Genomic DNA, 16,430 nt, shown 5'->3' on the forward strand with positions numbered 1-16,430 from the left:
TGAATTTTTTGGGGAAAAAATGCCAGAGCGATCTGTGTTCTTGGCCGTGTGCTATGGAGTAATTTTAGAGCACTGAAGTGCTTTCCATATTTTCTAATCACTCACGTCCAGAACTGATTATGGCTCTCAGCATTTCCTAGATTCACACTCCTGAAGCCATCCACATCTTTCTGGGAGAGGTTTCACCTTGAAAGCAGGTGCCAGGATTCAGAAGGCACATCTTGCTCTAGCAGGAATGAACAGTTTAATTGCAGCACAGATCCATAAGGACCAGATGTTTCGGAAAATCACTGATGGCCCAACTGTGAAACAACCCACATTCACTTTTTCTTGTCTCATAGAAACAAAACATAACCTCCCCTCCAAACAGAGATAAAAACAAAAACAAGTTCTACCAGAAGTGGAATTCTTCCAGAAAAACAAACAATCAAACAAATGAGATATTTAGATTGCTGAGACCTGTGCGTTTACATACACACACACACACACACACACACACACACACACACGCACACACACATACAGTCACTCACAGAGAATTGTATAAAAGAACATCTCTGGAAGGGCCAATAAGATATTGATAATAATGGTTTCTTAGGGAGATAATCAAGGAATTGAGGAAAATTGTGAAGTTGATGGAGGAGGAAAGCATTTTTTCACTATAACATTTTGTGGTGGTTATTCCTGACTGTAAACCATCATTGGTTTGACAGATTAGTAAAGCATACTTCAGATAAGTCTGAGCAGGTCAAGTGGTTATGAATTTGGGGGCTATTTCTCTACCCTTTCTTCTCTATGTCCTCTCTCCTTGTGTCCTGATTTCTGGTTATCCTTTACACTATGATGTTCTTGTCTCGGAGTCTGCTGAAGTTATGAGTCAAAATAAACCTCTCATTCTTCAAAATGCAAATGTTGAGTATTTTGTCCCAGGAAGGGGAAAGCTGACCAATACACTTTAAAAAATTTTTCACCTAGAAATTTAATAAGTGTACAACATTATTTCAAGCAATTATCTGATAAAGCACTGTACAAAAAGCTACAGTGTGCTGGTTATAATTTTCCTTTATGTGGACACTTAGTCATCAATTAAATTTTGAGTGTCTAAACCATTATGAGTTTTAAATTCATATTTTCTATAAGATTAGCATAAAGCTTTGTCATTTGCTAACTGAAATTTTGACATATGTCATATTTATGATATTTTCCTGGCTTGACATTTAATAAACTTTTTAAAAACAAGATTGATTTCAAAGAGCATCAATCGCATTTTAAAAACCACTCTTCTAATGATTGTACTTCTGTCTAATCACTTATAAAACATGTGTTTGATCAACTGTAGCAGAATTTTTCTCAGTTTTTTCTCTTTACATAAGAGTTTTGTCAGTTTTAAAAAATCTGTTCATATCTAGTTTTCTGAAACTGTTCAGTTTCTATTGTTTATCAAATTCAACAATATATCAGTTAAATTAATCTTTTTAAAAAATCAAGTTTATTGGTTCATCGTAGGTATGCATAACGATCATATTCATCATAGAGAACTTCTATCCATACATGATATATTCTAAAAACTCATATATTGTATTATTTTACAAAATAGTGAAGTAGAATATTCGAAACCTATATTTGGCACTTATAATGTGCTAAATGCTATACATGTATTTACTATAATTTTTATAAAAACTCTACAGTGCAGGCGTCATTACATATCATTTCGATTTTATAGATGAGAAAGCTGAGATAAAGAGAGGTTAAGTAAATTGTTCAAGATCACACAGCTGATAATGTAGAATTGGGATCTGGATCCAGAGATTCTGGATCTGGTGGCTTCTTTCTTATTCATTACAGAAAACTACCTTCCCCCAAACAAGCATACTCAGTCACTTGCTCATAACTGAAAACAGACAGAATCATTCCTTTCTCTTCTCACACAATTTATAAGAACAATAGGATAGAGAATATAAGCAAGATACAGTTCACCTTCAATCTTAAATCTGTACAGCTTCTGGAGGCTTTAGAATTGTGTGAATATTAGTTTATTATAATGACTTTGGCCAAGTTGATTAATCCTTCTGAGCCCGAGCAGCATAAGCTTTGGTGAATAAAATCGAGCACTTGGCTCTCAAAACACTACTTCATGGCAGAAAGACAACAAACACTCAGCAACTGCAACTAAAGGGCTATTGAGAGGTGAGGTTGGGATCCTGATTTATGCTAGATCACTAGGAAGTTTCCTTAGATACCAGGCTGAAGAAAGGCAAGGCGTGGAGCTGGGAGAAATGGAGAAGATAAAGGAAGAAAAGGGTTCTGGTGGCAGAAACGGCTACAGCAAAGCCCCTGAGGCTGAGAAGAGGTGCCTGTCTGAAGATGGAAAGACGGCTAAAGTGAGCCTGAAACAAGAACAAACCATGGAGACCATAGTAAGGGCACCATAATTTTCCTAAGAGTCCTAGTAAGCCACTAAGTTCATAAACAAGAGTGACACAAACTGATTTACTTTTTAAAGAAGATTACTTGGGTTGCAGTGTGGAAAATATGCACAGGTAGCAGTGGAAGACTAGTGAGGAATCTCAATGGCAGCTTGGGAGGGGGCACTGGCACTGGCAGAGCGAGAGAAGTAGACACGTTTGAGATCTGTGTTGGTGGCACAATATTTTATGAAAGGAGAAACATGTTAGCTATAAAGTGTTACTGTGAAGAGTAATCTTATAGGTAGGCAAACGCTTTGTCAATTGTAGAATGCTCAACAAAGAAAAGTACTGTATTGATGAACAAACCAAGATCTAGAGAAACCCTATCTTTTCCAAAGTCACATGACTTCTCAGTGGCCAGCAGGAGATAGTGACAACAGCTGGCTTGAGAATCCTTTATTCCTTTCTCTGGGGCGTACACCATGGGAAGGAAAAGAAAACTTGTGAGCAGTTCTAATCGTCTTGCCAAAAGAACCTCTGGATAAGTAAGAATAACAGCATGTATATGTCCCTGGCAGGATGACCTCTAGTAAATAGAACCTGAATCCTTGGGTAATACCATATCAGCTGTCAACTCACTGGGGTGTTAGAGGGAGATGTTTAATAACCAAGTGCTCCATGCTGTTTATCTGTGTGGCAGGTGACCCTGTGATCTTCATGTGTTACCCTGGGTGGGTGGCATAAGTTCGATGAGGGCAGCTGGGGAGCTGCTCTTGGGTCCCAGATTCTTTATGCTGTATGAATCTATTGATTGCTGTACCCTTGAAATTAGCCAAGTTTGATATTTCGAGAACTCTAAGATACACGGCATGCTTGGCAATCAGATCTTATGTGTTGTTTAGTAGCAAATAGCTGATTCGCAGGTCACATTCTTCCTATGACCCTTGCTCACTGCCATACAATACCAGGCCCAATTAGACAGTCCGGGGTGTAGGGAGACTTGGTGACATTCGAATCCAATACTACTGGCAAAGCTCTGATATTTATTTGCCATACAAGATGTTTAACTTCTGAAAAATTAGTGTTTTGGAATATTTATGCAGTTGAAGAAACACAATATATTTGCTTTTCTTGTGACCAAGTAAATTGAAAGGACATAATACTGGAATGATAATTTTTACGATTAACCCAGGAGGTGCACCAAATCTTCTTGGTCTCCACTGTCTGCCAGGCAACTATTTTAGGGTTATCTGGATGTTTAGATGCTCACCAGTCACCCTCTTCAAATGACAGAGGATCAGTACAATGTCAATGCACTGCTGTGAACATCATTCCCCAAGCTACTCAAACAGCTCCTAAATCATGGAGTTCTTTTTCTTTTTTATGAGGAGTGCAATTTATCTTTACACACAATTTTGTTTTGAAACTTAGAAAGGATGATAAAGGAAAACTGTTACTCTAGTTGCATGGGAGGAAAACCTTTCCATTATCTGCCTCATAATAAATGCTATTTGTGCCAGAGGCATCAAAAGACAGAATCAGTACATGGGTCTCACATCCTACTCCAGGTACCAAACCACCCGTCATGAACTGAGCTGTGACAGATAAAGCACGGCAAAGGGTCAGGGCTTCCTCTGGCAGATGCTAACCAAGAGGAGGCCAGCAGGCTTGTGTGACAGGGGCAAAGCCTTTGTCACTGTCTTTCACCCAAGCAAGCTCCCAACCAAAGCCTGACGTTTACCTTCAGCAAGTGGGTCCAGAGTGTGAATCATAAGTTGGAAGATGCTATTCCTCATGAGACTGTTGTGGAGGGAGGCAGAACTTCCACCTCGCTGGAGACGTGGCTTAGCCTGAGTAGAGAAACCAAAGAGGTTGTTATTTCTCAGCAATTAATGGCAAGTGCATTATAGATAAGGTCTCTGGTAGCCATTTGTCTCTAACACATGAGCACACACTACTGAATCAAAGATTTTCACAGTACATTTCAAACCTCCAGAGGAAATGGCTTTCTTACATCCTTTCTTACATGAATTAATCACTTCTAATTTTTTGGAGCTTAGTAAATGCCAGGCAATGTGCTATATGCTTTACATCATTCATCTCATTCTCAGTGTTAAGTTTAGGTAGATGAGGAAACTTAGTTTCAGAGAAATAAAATGAGGTGTCCAGGTCACACAGACAAAATGTGAATAGCAGAACCATGGATCTCAGATTTGCTTTTCCCAAACACGCTGACTAAACTAGTGGGTATTCTCTAAACTCTTTGAATTATACATCCTATTAGACAATCTTTGGATGTGTATATTTGTATCCATATCAATACCCATATTTGTATAGACATACATACTAAAATATGAGCATCTAAAACATTTTTTAAAAAAGTACAGAAAGTAAATGACATAGTACTAATAATTTCTCTGTTTCCCAAATGATCCTCTTGTATGTCTGCTGTGGAGCCTCTTCTCCACCCTGGAGAGCACTATGGTCTGTGTAGATGATGTCCAGAGAAATGCAGCTTCTTATCATTAACCCACGGAGGGCCTCCTGGCTTCAGGACAGATTCCTTTGCACAGACACCTACGAGGTGTCATCCTTTGCCCCCAAAAATGGAACTGAGATGTGAGGAATGAGGTTCTCAAGTTATCCCCAAATTCTTTTTATTTTAAAAGCAAATGGTCTTAAAGGAGCTCTGTCCCAAACCTACCATATCTGGACAGATTTTCATCCCAAATAGAAGCTGCTTTCTTCCCCTTATTGATTTTATGCTGCATGTCATGGGCTAAGATCCTTAGAGATAGCCAAACTTTATAGACAGATTTTATGTGAAGAGGAGGTGTGGTACACAATTTCTTTCTGAAATTTAATTTCATTACAAAGTTTAATATGAAATACCAGGTAAAAGGAAAATACTATTTCCTTTTGTCTTCCTATCATCTACCTTGTTGGATTTTCCCAAATATTCGAGTATATTTTAAACCCACAAGTGGTTTACTAACAAAAATTTTGTTAGAGATTCCATAATTAAATGTTTGCAAAGTGCTATACTTAATACCCATCCTTAGACTTTCTAGGCACCAGTTAGAGCACTATGTCTCTACTAAAGAAATACGATTAACACATAACTTGGGCAGTGTCTTCAAACTATTGAACATATGCTCCATATTTAAAAAAAATTTATTAACCATTATGGTCCAAATACATGGTGGCAACTGTGAAACCATGGTGAAGTTGAAATATGAGTAAATTCTCAGTATGAGATATATGGAAAAATTTGACTTTCTTCATGTGATTTGAGTTAATCAATGGTCTCTCAACTCAACAGGGTTCAGAGAAGAATCAGGGGATTGATAGTACCTCAGGGGTGAAGGAGATCATAAGCTTCTCAAAGGAAGAGACTGAAGTTTTTGCTCATAGGCTAGTAGTATATTTAGTATATCCTATGAGCTGTCAAGGAACATCTTACTTTTCCTACTTTGAGCATTACAAGAGGAAGAACTCTTTTTACTATTAGTCTTTTTAAACATTAAAAGTCTATAGTATTTTTAAATGCATCGTGCTATTTAGTTAGTGTGAATTTGAATGATTAAGGTTCAATTATTTTAGAGGAAAGATTAGGAAACCTGAATAGAATTGAAATATAATCACTGCTGGCTGAATAAAAAAACTTAGCCCATTTCCTTGTCACATTGCACAATCTAAAATGTGGCATGTTAATTGGATAAGCAAGCAGAAATGTGTTTTTTGTTAATAACTTTTCATAATCATTGTTCCTATGGTCCTTATTGTGGGAAACGGGAAGAACTGTGCTGTGGATATCTTCAACAGAATCAGATTATACCTTCAGAAGAATTTAAAGCATTTTTCAGGCATTATCTATATACTGAATATATAAGTCTCATGCAACATTTCTTTTGATGGGTCCAAAAGAAATTTTCAGTCCAAAGGTGTGTGCATGCAGATAAACAAAGAAAAGAGTTACCAAGCATTAGATTCCACATTGTCCCCAAACAACAGCTCAACATCCCTTGGAATGTAATTTGGAAATTTCTTACTCTTTCAACTCCTATCATAGTTTATACTCAAAGGAAGAGACAATTCAAAATTTTGAAATCTTGGGTAAGAAATAGCATGTCAGTGGATGTCAGAATCCGGTAGCTACTAATTGTATGACAGAGTATACATACAGCCCAGTGGGTTAAGCTAGATATATATTCCAAGGGAGAAGATGATTTGCTGAACCCTCAGCCCTCTGGCTCCCACCCCTGCCCCACATTCTCCACAGGCACAGGAACAGGCCAACAGAGCCCCTGCTTCCTACCGGTAGAGCTGGGTCATCCTTCTCTCTGTCTGTGGATGACTGCGTAAGAGAAAAAGGCAAAAACAAAAAAAAACCCAAATAAATAAATGACAAATTACACATAGGGTTTACATTTAATAACAAGCAAGAGTAAAGAGAAAGGTTTGATCCGTTCTGTTCCTGGGACAAATGAAGCCAAAACATATTTCTAGCCAATATACAACGGTTCATTTAGGCACATGATCCACTCTCTTGAAAGGTCAAAGCTAAACAGTCAATTGAGATGCCCAGCAACAGAAGGCAGTGAAATTAATTATGACCCAGTTATGCAGTGGGATACCAGGTGGTCATCGGGAAGGAGGAGACTTCCCGTGATGAAATTGAAAATATGAAAGATATACTGTTAAGTGAAAATATATTTTAAAAATATATAAATAGTACTTTAGTATATTTAGAGAAAGAATTCTGCAAGGATTAGTGTTAGTAGTGGTTATTGTCAGGAGGACTGGATTATAAGGAAGTTTGGCTTTCAATGCATTGGAGGGAATCGGTATTCATCACTCCACATAAGATGAACAGAATGAAAACTGAACTAGTTAGGCCACTGAATTAAAGACCAGGATCATCACACATGAAATTCAGAGAACCTCTGTTTTCTCCTGTCCCCATCACTTCAAATTTCCTGTTCTAAAAAATGGAAATCTCTTTTAAGTTTGGAAAGGTTTGTTAGAACATGAGTGCACGCAAGGGTTTGGTTGTTTGTGGGGAGGGAACACAACTAAGATAAGGGGATACTGGGATTCTACCAATGTGATCAAATCCGATGGCTTTGCCGTCCCAACTCAAAGAGAACTCTCCTTTGTTCAACAGAATCAGGGCACCATTTGGGGATCTCTCTTGCGATGTACAGGGCCTGTGGATTTTCTTATGTTTAGACTAGTAATTTGGTCATTTTACCTAATCTATGGTCCTTACAGAGGAATAAGCCAGAATCTGTCTCTCCCTATCTTCTACTCTGGTCCTCCTTGCTCTTGGTTGAACAGATAAGCATCCACACGAATAATCATACACACGAAAAAGAGAGGACAGGTGCAAAGCTGTTTTAAAATCTTCAATAGGTGTGGACTCTCTTTTTTAGGTCATACTATATCCGTCATCTAAAGATTGTTAAGGATGCTCCTACACATCACATGAAACACATATGCCTGTGTAAAAATTTTAAATGTTCAATTTTAAATTGCTGACTTTCATTTACAAATACCATCCTCAAAATCTTGGAAAGTGAGAAAAGTGAATCCAAAATTTGCTTTCAAAGGCAGTGAAAAGTTTTACAAAGGGTAAATTTAATAATAACCAGTTGATACTAAATATTTTGTAAATATTTTTGTTGACATCATTCAATTAAACATAAAATTAAACAATTAAATGCTGATTTTTGTAGAAGTATATTTTTTTATTTTGGAATCACTGCAAAGCGTTTTCCCTTCTAGTTCCAAATATTTTTATAGACTTGAAAAACCTTTGAGTATTGGGCAGACACAGGACTCTGGGTTGGTGGTCATTTTTAAGTATACCCCATGAACATCACTAAGTTTGCCTGCAGCTCCTGATTTAGGGCTCTCCGTCAATGACTTCTCTAAAAAACACTAATAAGGGAAAAATGTCCTTTGAGACCCCAGTTCCCAGAACATACTTGGAAACAAGTGGACCAGAAATTGTCCTTTGATTTCAGTGCTCTGAAAGGAACCCTATGATCCTGCTTCTCTTTGGTGGGTGCTGCATTTTCTATCTTTCCACATCAGACAGCTCAGCAAATGACCCCACTGCATACAGAATAATCCTCCAGGGAAATTTTCCAGTGCAGCAAGCTCAGCCTTTGGACTGACATCGAGCTTAGCTGTCAGAGCTCACCTTCTCAGTTAGCAAATTTGCACCTTGTTGCTAAATGGGAGACAAATAATTATGAGTCAGTATTGATAGTCCAGTGATCCCACAGAACATGAAGGAACAGGATGAAACCAAGGAGGGGGAAGCTTCTGAAGAGCAAAAATAGTCACCAACTGAGAGTTTGAATTAAAAAAAAATACATTTAAAGAAATTATTTTTGGAAAGAAGAAAACATTCAGATCTGTCTTTTGTTTTTCAAGAAAGAAAGATTATCTATCCCATTGACTGCTTTTTTTATTTGTCTCAAAGCTAGGAGGATCATAAAGCACAATAACTGGAAGGAAAATGCCTTGCACACAGATTCTACAAAGAAAATACAAAGTGCAGAGAAAGGTCTGAAATTCTTTACAAAATTTCACACTGTTTAATGTCAACAGAAGTTGACATCATTAATTTTCTCTCAAGTGTGATTTGAAGACATGAATATACCTCAGGTTACAGATTGTAAGTTTAGGTAGACACACAAAGGACAGTCAAGGCCATTTAAAATGCTTCTCTGCTTTCCTTTTTTGTAGGCTTGCATGACATATGATGATAATTGCCCATTTTCAGGGGTCACCCATGTTTGCTGATGATTCCTGATGTTCACGTGACTCAGGCTTGCTCTAATAGCATCCTGAAGCAACCTTGTACCCCTGGCAATGTGCTGCTGATTCTGTTAGGAATTCAATTTTAAAGGGGTTTTAATTACACTAGAAGCAGTAGGGGATGGTAACAAAGAAACAATCTTAATGTGCGTAGCCAATCGGTTGGGGTTGGCCTTGGAGTCATGAATGCTTTTTCAGGGCCAAAGAACAGCTGCATTCTTATTCTATTGGATATTAAAGAAGACACCACCTTCAAAATAAGCCTACCAAGACATTAAGGATTAATCTTGGCATTCTTATTATGTGTTTTATTTTTAATCCTTAAATTCATCATTATTATTATACTATCCAATTTTAAAGTTATCTATTACTTTGTGCATCACAAAACACTAAAGTATTACTACTTTGAGCTCTACAAATGTGAAAACCCACTTCCTGACGATCACTTCAAAGGCTATGACAGTTTCAGGAAAAATCTGTTAAGCCATTCTGTAGCATGCAAAGCAATCCTTGAGTATTATTAAAATAATTCATAAAGTGCATACCAGTGCAAACTTCCCCATCTACAGAGACTGGAAGGCTTCCTCGAGGCCAGGATGTACATAGCATACCTTTTATTTACAAGAAAGTATTCTGTAATCCACTCTTTATTTAATTTAGATGTGCTCCCTCCTGGAATCAATCACCTGATGATTCTGCTTAAATTGAGCAACTGGAATGATGCCAGTAATATATGTTGTCCTTCCTGGTGGAGATCTCAATTCTACATGGGGATTCTGCTACTTATTTAATAATTATTTTGAAAGTACTCCATTCCCCCCCATAAAAATATAAACCGTCTGGAAGCAATTTTTTGTGATATAAATCATCCTCAAATCCTTCGTCCTTTTTCCTTTAACCAGGGAAAGCCACTGGCTAAAAACGATTTTGCTGAATCTAAACTGTAGCTTTGGTGTAACTTTGTACAGAGCCTTACCAAACATATAGAATCTCATTCCTAGCCCTCCATACATTACAACTGGCCAAATGTTGCAAAGTCGAGTCACCTTAGGGTCACTCAGTATGGGAGCACTAGCATGCGTGTGGTTCTCTCTGCACAGTAAGTGATACCTATAATCACACATCAAATACATCAACATGGAGATTTTGTATGCCAAAAAGCAAGTGTGAAAATAGGAGACAGTTTTCCTGGTCAGTGATTTGTCATCAGATACAGAGGAAAGACAAGCACTTTGTTAGAAAAGTTCAGCAGAAAAACACTAACTTGTTTTATCATAATCTTGTGAAATGTCCTTAAATAAACTATGCCAAAGTTTCAGAATGACAACCGGATCTATGAAGATAACACTAAAATTATTGTTTTGTTGTAAACGTGATCCAAGACAAACAGGCCTGTGATCAAAATTAATAATCCAATTTTAATTAACAAGAGTTTTACATTATTTTTTTGAGACAGAATCTCTCTGTGTAGCACAAGTTGGCCTTGAACTTGCTTATGTAGCCCAGGCAGGCCTCAAGCTCACAGCGATTCTCTTGCCTTGGTTTTCTCAGTTCTGAGATTACAGGTGTGCACCACAACACCTGGCTAACTGACACTAATTTTAATTCCTCAGAATTTAGGAAAGTTGGATGATGCACAATTTGATTGGTTGTTTTCATTTAAAAGTAACGTGGAAATGTGAAATAACATTTCCTTTTTCTTTTAAAATATTTATATGTAATAAATAAAAACATTCAACATGTTATTACTGATTAAATATGACTACAGTGCAAAATCTATAGGTAATACATGATAAAAGATGCAAAGCCTCCAACATAAGATTTAAAAGGGAAAAAAAGTCCATGCCACCTCTTAGAGACTCATCTCCTTTTCCTAAGTATTACAGTATTTTAGCATATTTCCTAAAACACAAAAGGAAGAGGGATTAGTACATTCCAAAAGAAATACTAAGACATAAATTCAAATTGCCACTGCTTGGTAGGTAATTATTTTACAATCCCAGTCTTTCAGGACTCTCAATGATTAATTAGTATTGCAGCGGTCAGCCCAAGGTGCAGGGGTAGCCATCCCAAAATCTTGTTTTAATGAGATAGTAAGATGGAGAGAAAGGGTAGAAGTAACCAAACTTTCTTTTTTTGTGTGCATTTTTGACTATTATTAGTACATGTTTGTAGTCCATAATGATTGCATGCAATGTAGGAAATTGGTACATATACATGACACATAAAGCCTTTTGATCTTTGAAAAATCTCCATGATCATAAAATATTTGGAATCGTAGACAGTAGGTATACCCAAAGTGGAAGGAGTAGAAATTTGCTAGGTGTATAAAAATAGATCTGTAAAAGAAAAAAAAAAAAAGTAGGATGAATAGTATCACATGAAATTCAGGGCCAGACCAAGTGGTTTTGTTTCCATGTTTTTATTGTTACTTCTTGGCTGTGTGATTTTGAGCAAATAAATTGCTGCATCCTTTAGTTTTCTCATCTTTAAAATGTGGGATAAAATAGTTTCTCCTTCAGGACATTGTTGTGACATGTCATGCATGCAAGCTGTGTATGCCAACATCTGGTACATAATACTATGTTTTAGCTCTAGTATCATCATTATCAGTATCAGGAGCCACAAGGAAAAATGATGGTAGATTACATGACGAAAGTAGGCTTAGGCCACACCCTGAGTTTGGGAACACAGTGGCCTCCAGGAAGCCAAGCAAGTTCTTGTTGAGGATGGTGAGGAGCGGAGTGGGTAGAAACCTAGAGTGTGGTCAGCTGGACATATTCCAGTTGGCAGCTGCGGCAAGAGGACATGACACCACAGACTCTGTTTCCTTAACTCGGCTTCTCATAGGCTTGTCCCAGGTCTATGCGTCAGCACTGTCTGAAGGCTATAAGATGCACAGGCTAGGGCAGCAGCTCAAGTCTCATCTGCCTTGTGGCCTGGGGCTGACCAGGAGGTTCTCTGGAAGTAGAGATTCAGAGAACGCGGAACTCACATCTGAACAACAACAAAACAAAACAAAACAAAACAAAACAAAACAAAACAAAACAAAACACTAAAGAAAAACACCCCAACTCTGAAATTATGGGGCTTCTAGTCAACACTTACACTGTTGTGGATAAATAAAGGGAGTCTCTGGATCAGAAAGACCGCAGTCAAGTCATGAGTTTAGAGTCTCCTGCAGCATTTTTCTTTCTCTGGGCACATTCTGGATTAGACGCTTTAGCATCCAGGAAGCCAGGTTGGCCTAAGGATGACTGTGAGACGGTGAATATGTCCTGTGTGAGCTCCTGGGAGCACTAGGTTTCTGCTGAAATCCATGATTTGGCTAATGAATTAAATAAGGCCTTTTCATTACTTGGTAAAAGTTTATCCCAGGAAAGGGCAGATGTTCACAACACATGAGATGAGGGATCCTTTGGGAGCCATGTTAAGATTGCTAGGGAACACAATTTGGAAATCTTCAGTTAGACAAGAGCGGAGGGAAATATGATGCACACTTGGATATCACTGAAAAATCAAACCTACGAAATTGTGTATAATCAGTGTCTCCAAACTTTATGAATAATGTACTGTTATCACTTGGAACAAGCAACCTTCTCCTGTGAATCCATATTTCTTTCTTTCTATCTATCATTATTCATCATCCATTTAGCTCCCTATTCTATCTAAACTCTGTTATCCATCTGATTTATGTGCTACTATCAACCACTAAGTAAATATGGACTAATTTCTCTCCTCTTTTTAAAGATAAAAATAAATACAGAGAAGATAAAAATAGAAATCCTAATATTTTCTTACTGCGTTTCAAACTAATATCTTGTGTGCTCCATAAATCTTTAAATAGGAGTTCTTGAAATGCCTCTCACAGAATTAGTAAGCTATATTGGGCATATTCCATATGCAGTGCTTCCAGACAACCTCTCAAATCCCGAAAGCGGTAAGATCCACAAGAACTCACCCCTGTGCCCTTTGTGGTTCCTGACTCCCAACTACTTAGAATGCAACCATGGGTGAGTCAGGCTATTCAGGCAGACAGGAAATGTGTGCTTCTGTGTCAGTAATCCAAGCTCCACAGCTGTTTGTTCCACTGGCTAAATTAATAATCATGGTGATTATTTAAGTCCATTTCTTGAAGTATTATTTAATTTTCCTTATTAAATAGGTGCACAGAAAACACTAACCCCCATTTTGTAAATGGAGACAGAGAGAGAAGCAGGAAAGGCCTAAGGCGGCTTCTGTGCTCAGGTTATTAAGCACCAGTTTTAATTCATTTAATTTAGGAATTAACAACCCATATAGCACTGCCATCTCTTGCTTTCCCAGGAAAAATCCAGATGTTGCTAATATATTTTATTGTATTGTTGAGCAATTCTCTCACAATTGCTAATGAATGAGTTTGATATTCCAATCAGAAACAATCTGTTAGCATGTTCTAGCGTTGGTCACACAAACTTCTGTTGACTAGGAAGATTATTTGAGTAATAACAGGTGATATTTACAGAAATCTCAATGTATACTATCTTACACAATCCTCACAATAATAGGTATTACAACTATATTTGCTGCCTTTAATACATGAAGACCCAGAAGCTCATAGAAGGTGGACAATTTCTCCAAGCCCACATAGCCAACAGAACTGTGGTCTAAACTTAGACAGTTGGAATTCAAAGCTTCCCTAAGAGTTGGAGGAAAAAAGTGTAATTTTCCTTGTAGTGTGACTTGTAGGGTGGTTGGAGGCAATATGACTCCAAATCCACTAAAAAGATTAAGAACCATTTATAAGCTTTGAATTCTGATGGAAGCCAGAAGATAGACGCCAATTAATTGTGAATTTAGATCGACAGATTTTATTTGTGTTCCTTTGGTACTAGATCTGGTGATGTAGAAATTATGTTCTTATCTTTTGTCTTTTCCAGCATTATTATTTAGGTTCATCTCTAATTGTCGTGATTCCTTATTGTTATGTCTGTTCTTTGAAGCCCTTGGAGGCACTCATTTTGATCTCACGAAGGCACAGATTCCAGTAACACTGCAAGTTAGTTTCTCCAGATATGAAATTGACTCATATTAGTCATATGAAGTTGACATACGAGCTGATAGCTCAGCAGTAGATGGTAATAGTGGGACCCCAGGCAGCCTCATTTACCTCTATGGCCATGAGATTCCACTGTATATATAGTTTATTTGGACCCAGTGTTCAGTGAATTTCTGACACTTGTTCATTGCTGTTTCTTTGTATTAAGGAACTAGTAACCTACAATACTTAAATGATCACTCTCGGTATTCAATGTATCAATTGTGATTCTGCTCAGTGTTTTGAGTAAAGAAAATCCATTCATTTGAATATACTCATTTGATAATATTAATTGCACTCTTATTACATGCCAGGAATTTTTCTAGATTCTAAGTACTTGGTATGATCAACTCAGTCAAAATCTTTGTTCTTATGGATCTCATATTTCAGAATACTAGCATCATAAAACTAACTAGGCAGAAACTGTAGGTAATAGAGCACTTAAAATAGTGTTATATTTAAGGTATATTTAAGTGAGTTAACTGTGTTCTAATCAAAACTTTAGTAATAATATTTTATAATTATTGATCCTAGACTTAGCATGTATATATATTTGGAGAGAAGCTAATAAGGACTACTAAAAATATAAAGAACATGATTATGTCTATATAATTATAAACTTAATATTTAGCAAATTTCAGTAAGCAAAGAGAACTACATATTTGAAACTGATGAAAATTGTGTCATTTGAATCTTGAAGATATTTCTTGCTAATTTTTCTTTAAAAACTTCACAGACTTAAAAGATTTAAAAAAAGAAGCCTTGAGATTAAAATAGAAAAAGCTATAAATTAGTATAATATAATGTAGTGATTTTGAAAAATAATGTATAAGTTTTCATATTTATGCTCTTCTATACATACATAAAATTATAACTTCATTGATATGCATATTGATTTTTCAGAAGTTAGAACACTTCTGATCCTAGAAATTTTATCATCACCATACCAATGCCTAAATGACCCTGACACAATAACCATTCATGCCGAAAAAAGAGGCCAGGTTTAGTTTTAGAATTTAGTGTTCTTTTGATTGTTAGTTATCAGAAAGCAAATATATACCATGTATTTCAATTTAAATATTTAATAATATAAATGCAAATAACAAAAAACACAAATATCAAGCATAAGAGACTTTTTGTTGAATATATATTGACTGGTATTAGTCAATTCCACTCCTTGGTATGCTTTTCTCTCCCCAGATAAGGAAGCTAAAATCATTCCTATCACAGAGATGATCTGTAAAAGTGGGACACGGCCACACACATTTCAAACATTGCTGGTTACTTCTGTATTTCACTCACACTCTGCATTCTTCCATTTCTTCCCCAGCTCATTCTTATGTATTATTTATTTCCTCTCTCTCCTTTCTACTACTGAGCACCATTCTGAGGGCACAGATCAAGCCTATTTCATTTTACATTATTCCACGGTACCTACCACAGTGGTGATAGATGCTCAATAAATAAATTAAACCAGATCTTGTGTTTTTTCTTCCAGATTTTTTTAATGCTCCCTTATGCTCATCTATTATGAAGCCAGAGGCAAAGAGCTTCTGCTCTGCTGAACACTGACCTGTGTGACTTTCCTTTTGGCTTTTGAAAGTAATGAGTCACTGGTTCTTTAATCATTCTCTTCCCAGGTCACACAGATGTGCACTTTGGTGAGGCCACTATTTTTTCATATTTGTGGAAGTGCAAGCACACTGAACTCTTCTTTGAACCTCTGTTTCGGTTAGAATCAGCATTTCACAATGTTTCTGATTGTGTGTACACGTGTGTCCACCATTTATCCACTTTGCTGGAATTGTAAGCTTCTCAAGCAAATGTGTCTTACATTTGTACATATCATTATATTTTTGCCTATGATTGTGCTGGGACCTCAGTGATACTCAACTAACAGAGATCTTGGGATTGTTAGTTATTGCTGGTAGGACTAGCGCTTTGTGAGGGAGAGGATGCTCAAGTAGGCGGGAATCTTACATTAGAAAAAAAACGGTGTTTGGACCCGTGGCTGGGCTTTAAGTCATGGTCAGTAGAAAGTACTTGATTAGGGTAGAGCAGTGTCATTCAGATGCCTTCTGCTGTGGTCTTTGGGATCCTCTGTCAGATGTTAT

General features: G+C 37.0%; 1 protein-coding gene across 6 annotated transcripts in view; it reads right to left on the reverse strand.

Moving 5' to 3' along the window:
- The window catches only part of Slc24a2 (solute carrier family 24 member 2), a 237,483-nt gene that overhangs the window by 84,966 nt on the left and 136,087 nt on the right, over nucleotides 1-16,430 (reverse strand). For 4 of the 6 annotated variants that reach the window (XM_063251786.1, XM_063251808.1, XM_063251778.1 and 1 more), the window contains exons 3-4: nucleotides 6,727-6,765; nucleotides 4,150-4,258 (exon numbers count right to left, since the gene is read on the reverse strand). In XM_063251786.1, coding sequence (XP_063107856.1) covers nucleotides 4,150-4,258; nucleotides 6,727-6,765 — 148 coding nt within the window. The remainder of the gene's footprint in view (nucleotides 1-4,149; nucleotides 4,259-6,726; nucleotides 6,766-16,430) is intronic. The other 2 variants (XM_063251816.1, XM_023566037.2) reach the window with 1 other exon arrangement.

This window comes from Cavia porcellus, unplaced genomic scaffold (genome assembly GCF_034190915.1).
Source record: "Cavia porcellus strain 051 isolate PalLab524CR breed Dunkin Hartley unplaced genomic scaffold, mCavPor4.1 scaffold_1, whole genome shotgun sequence".
NCBI classification, from domain to species: domain Eukaryota; kingdom Metazoa; phylum Chordata; class Mammalia; order Rodentia; family Caviidae; genus Cavia; species Cavia porcellus.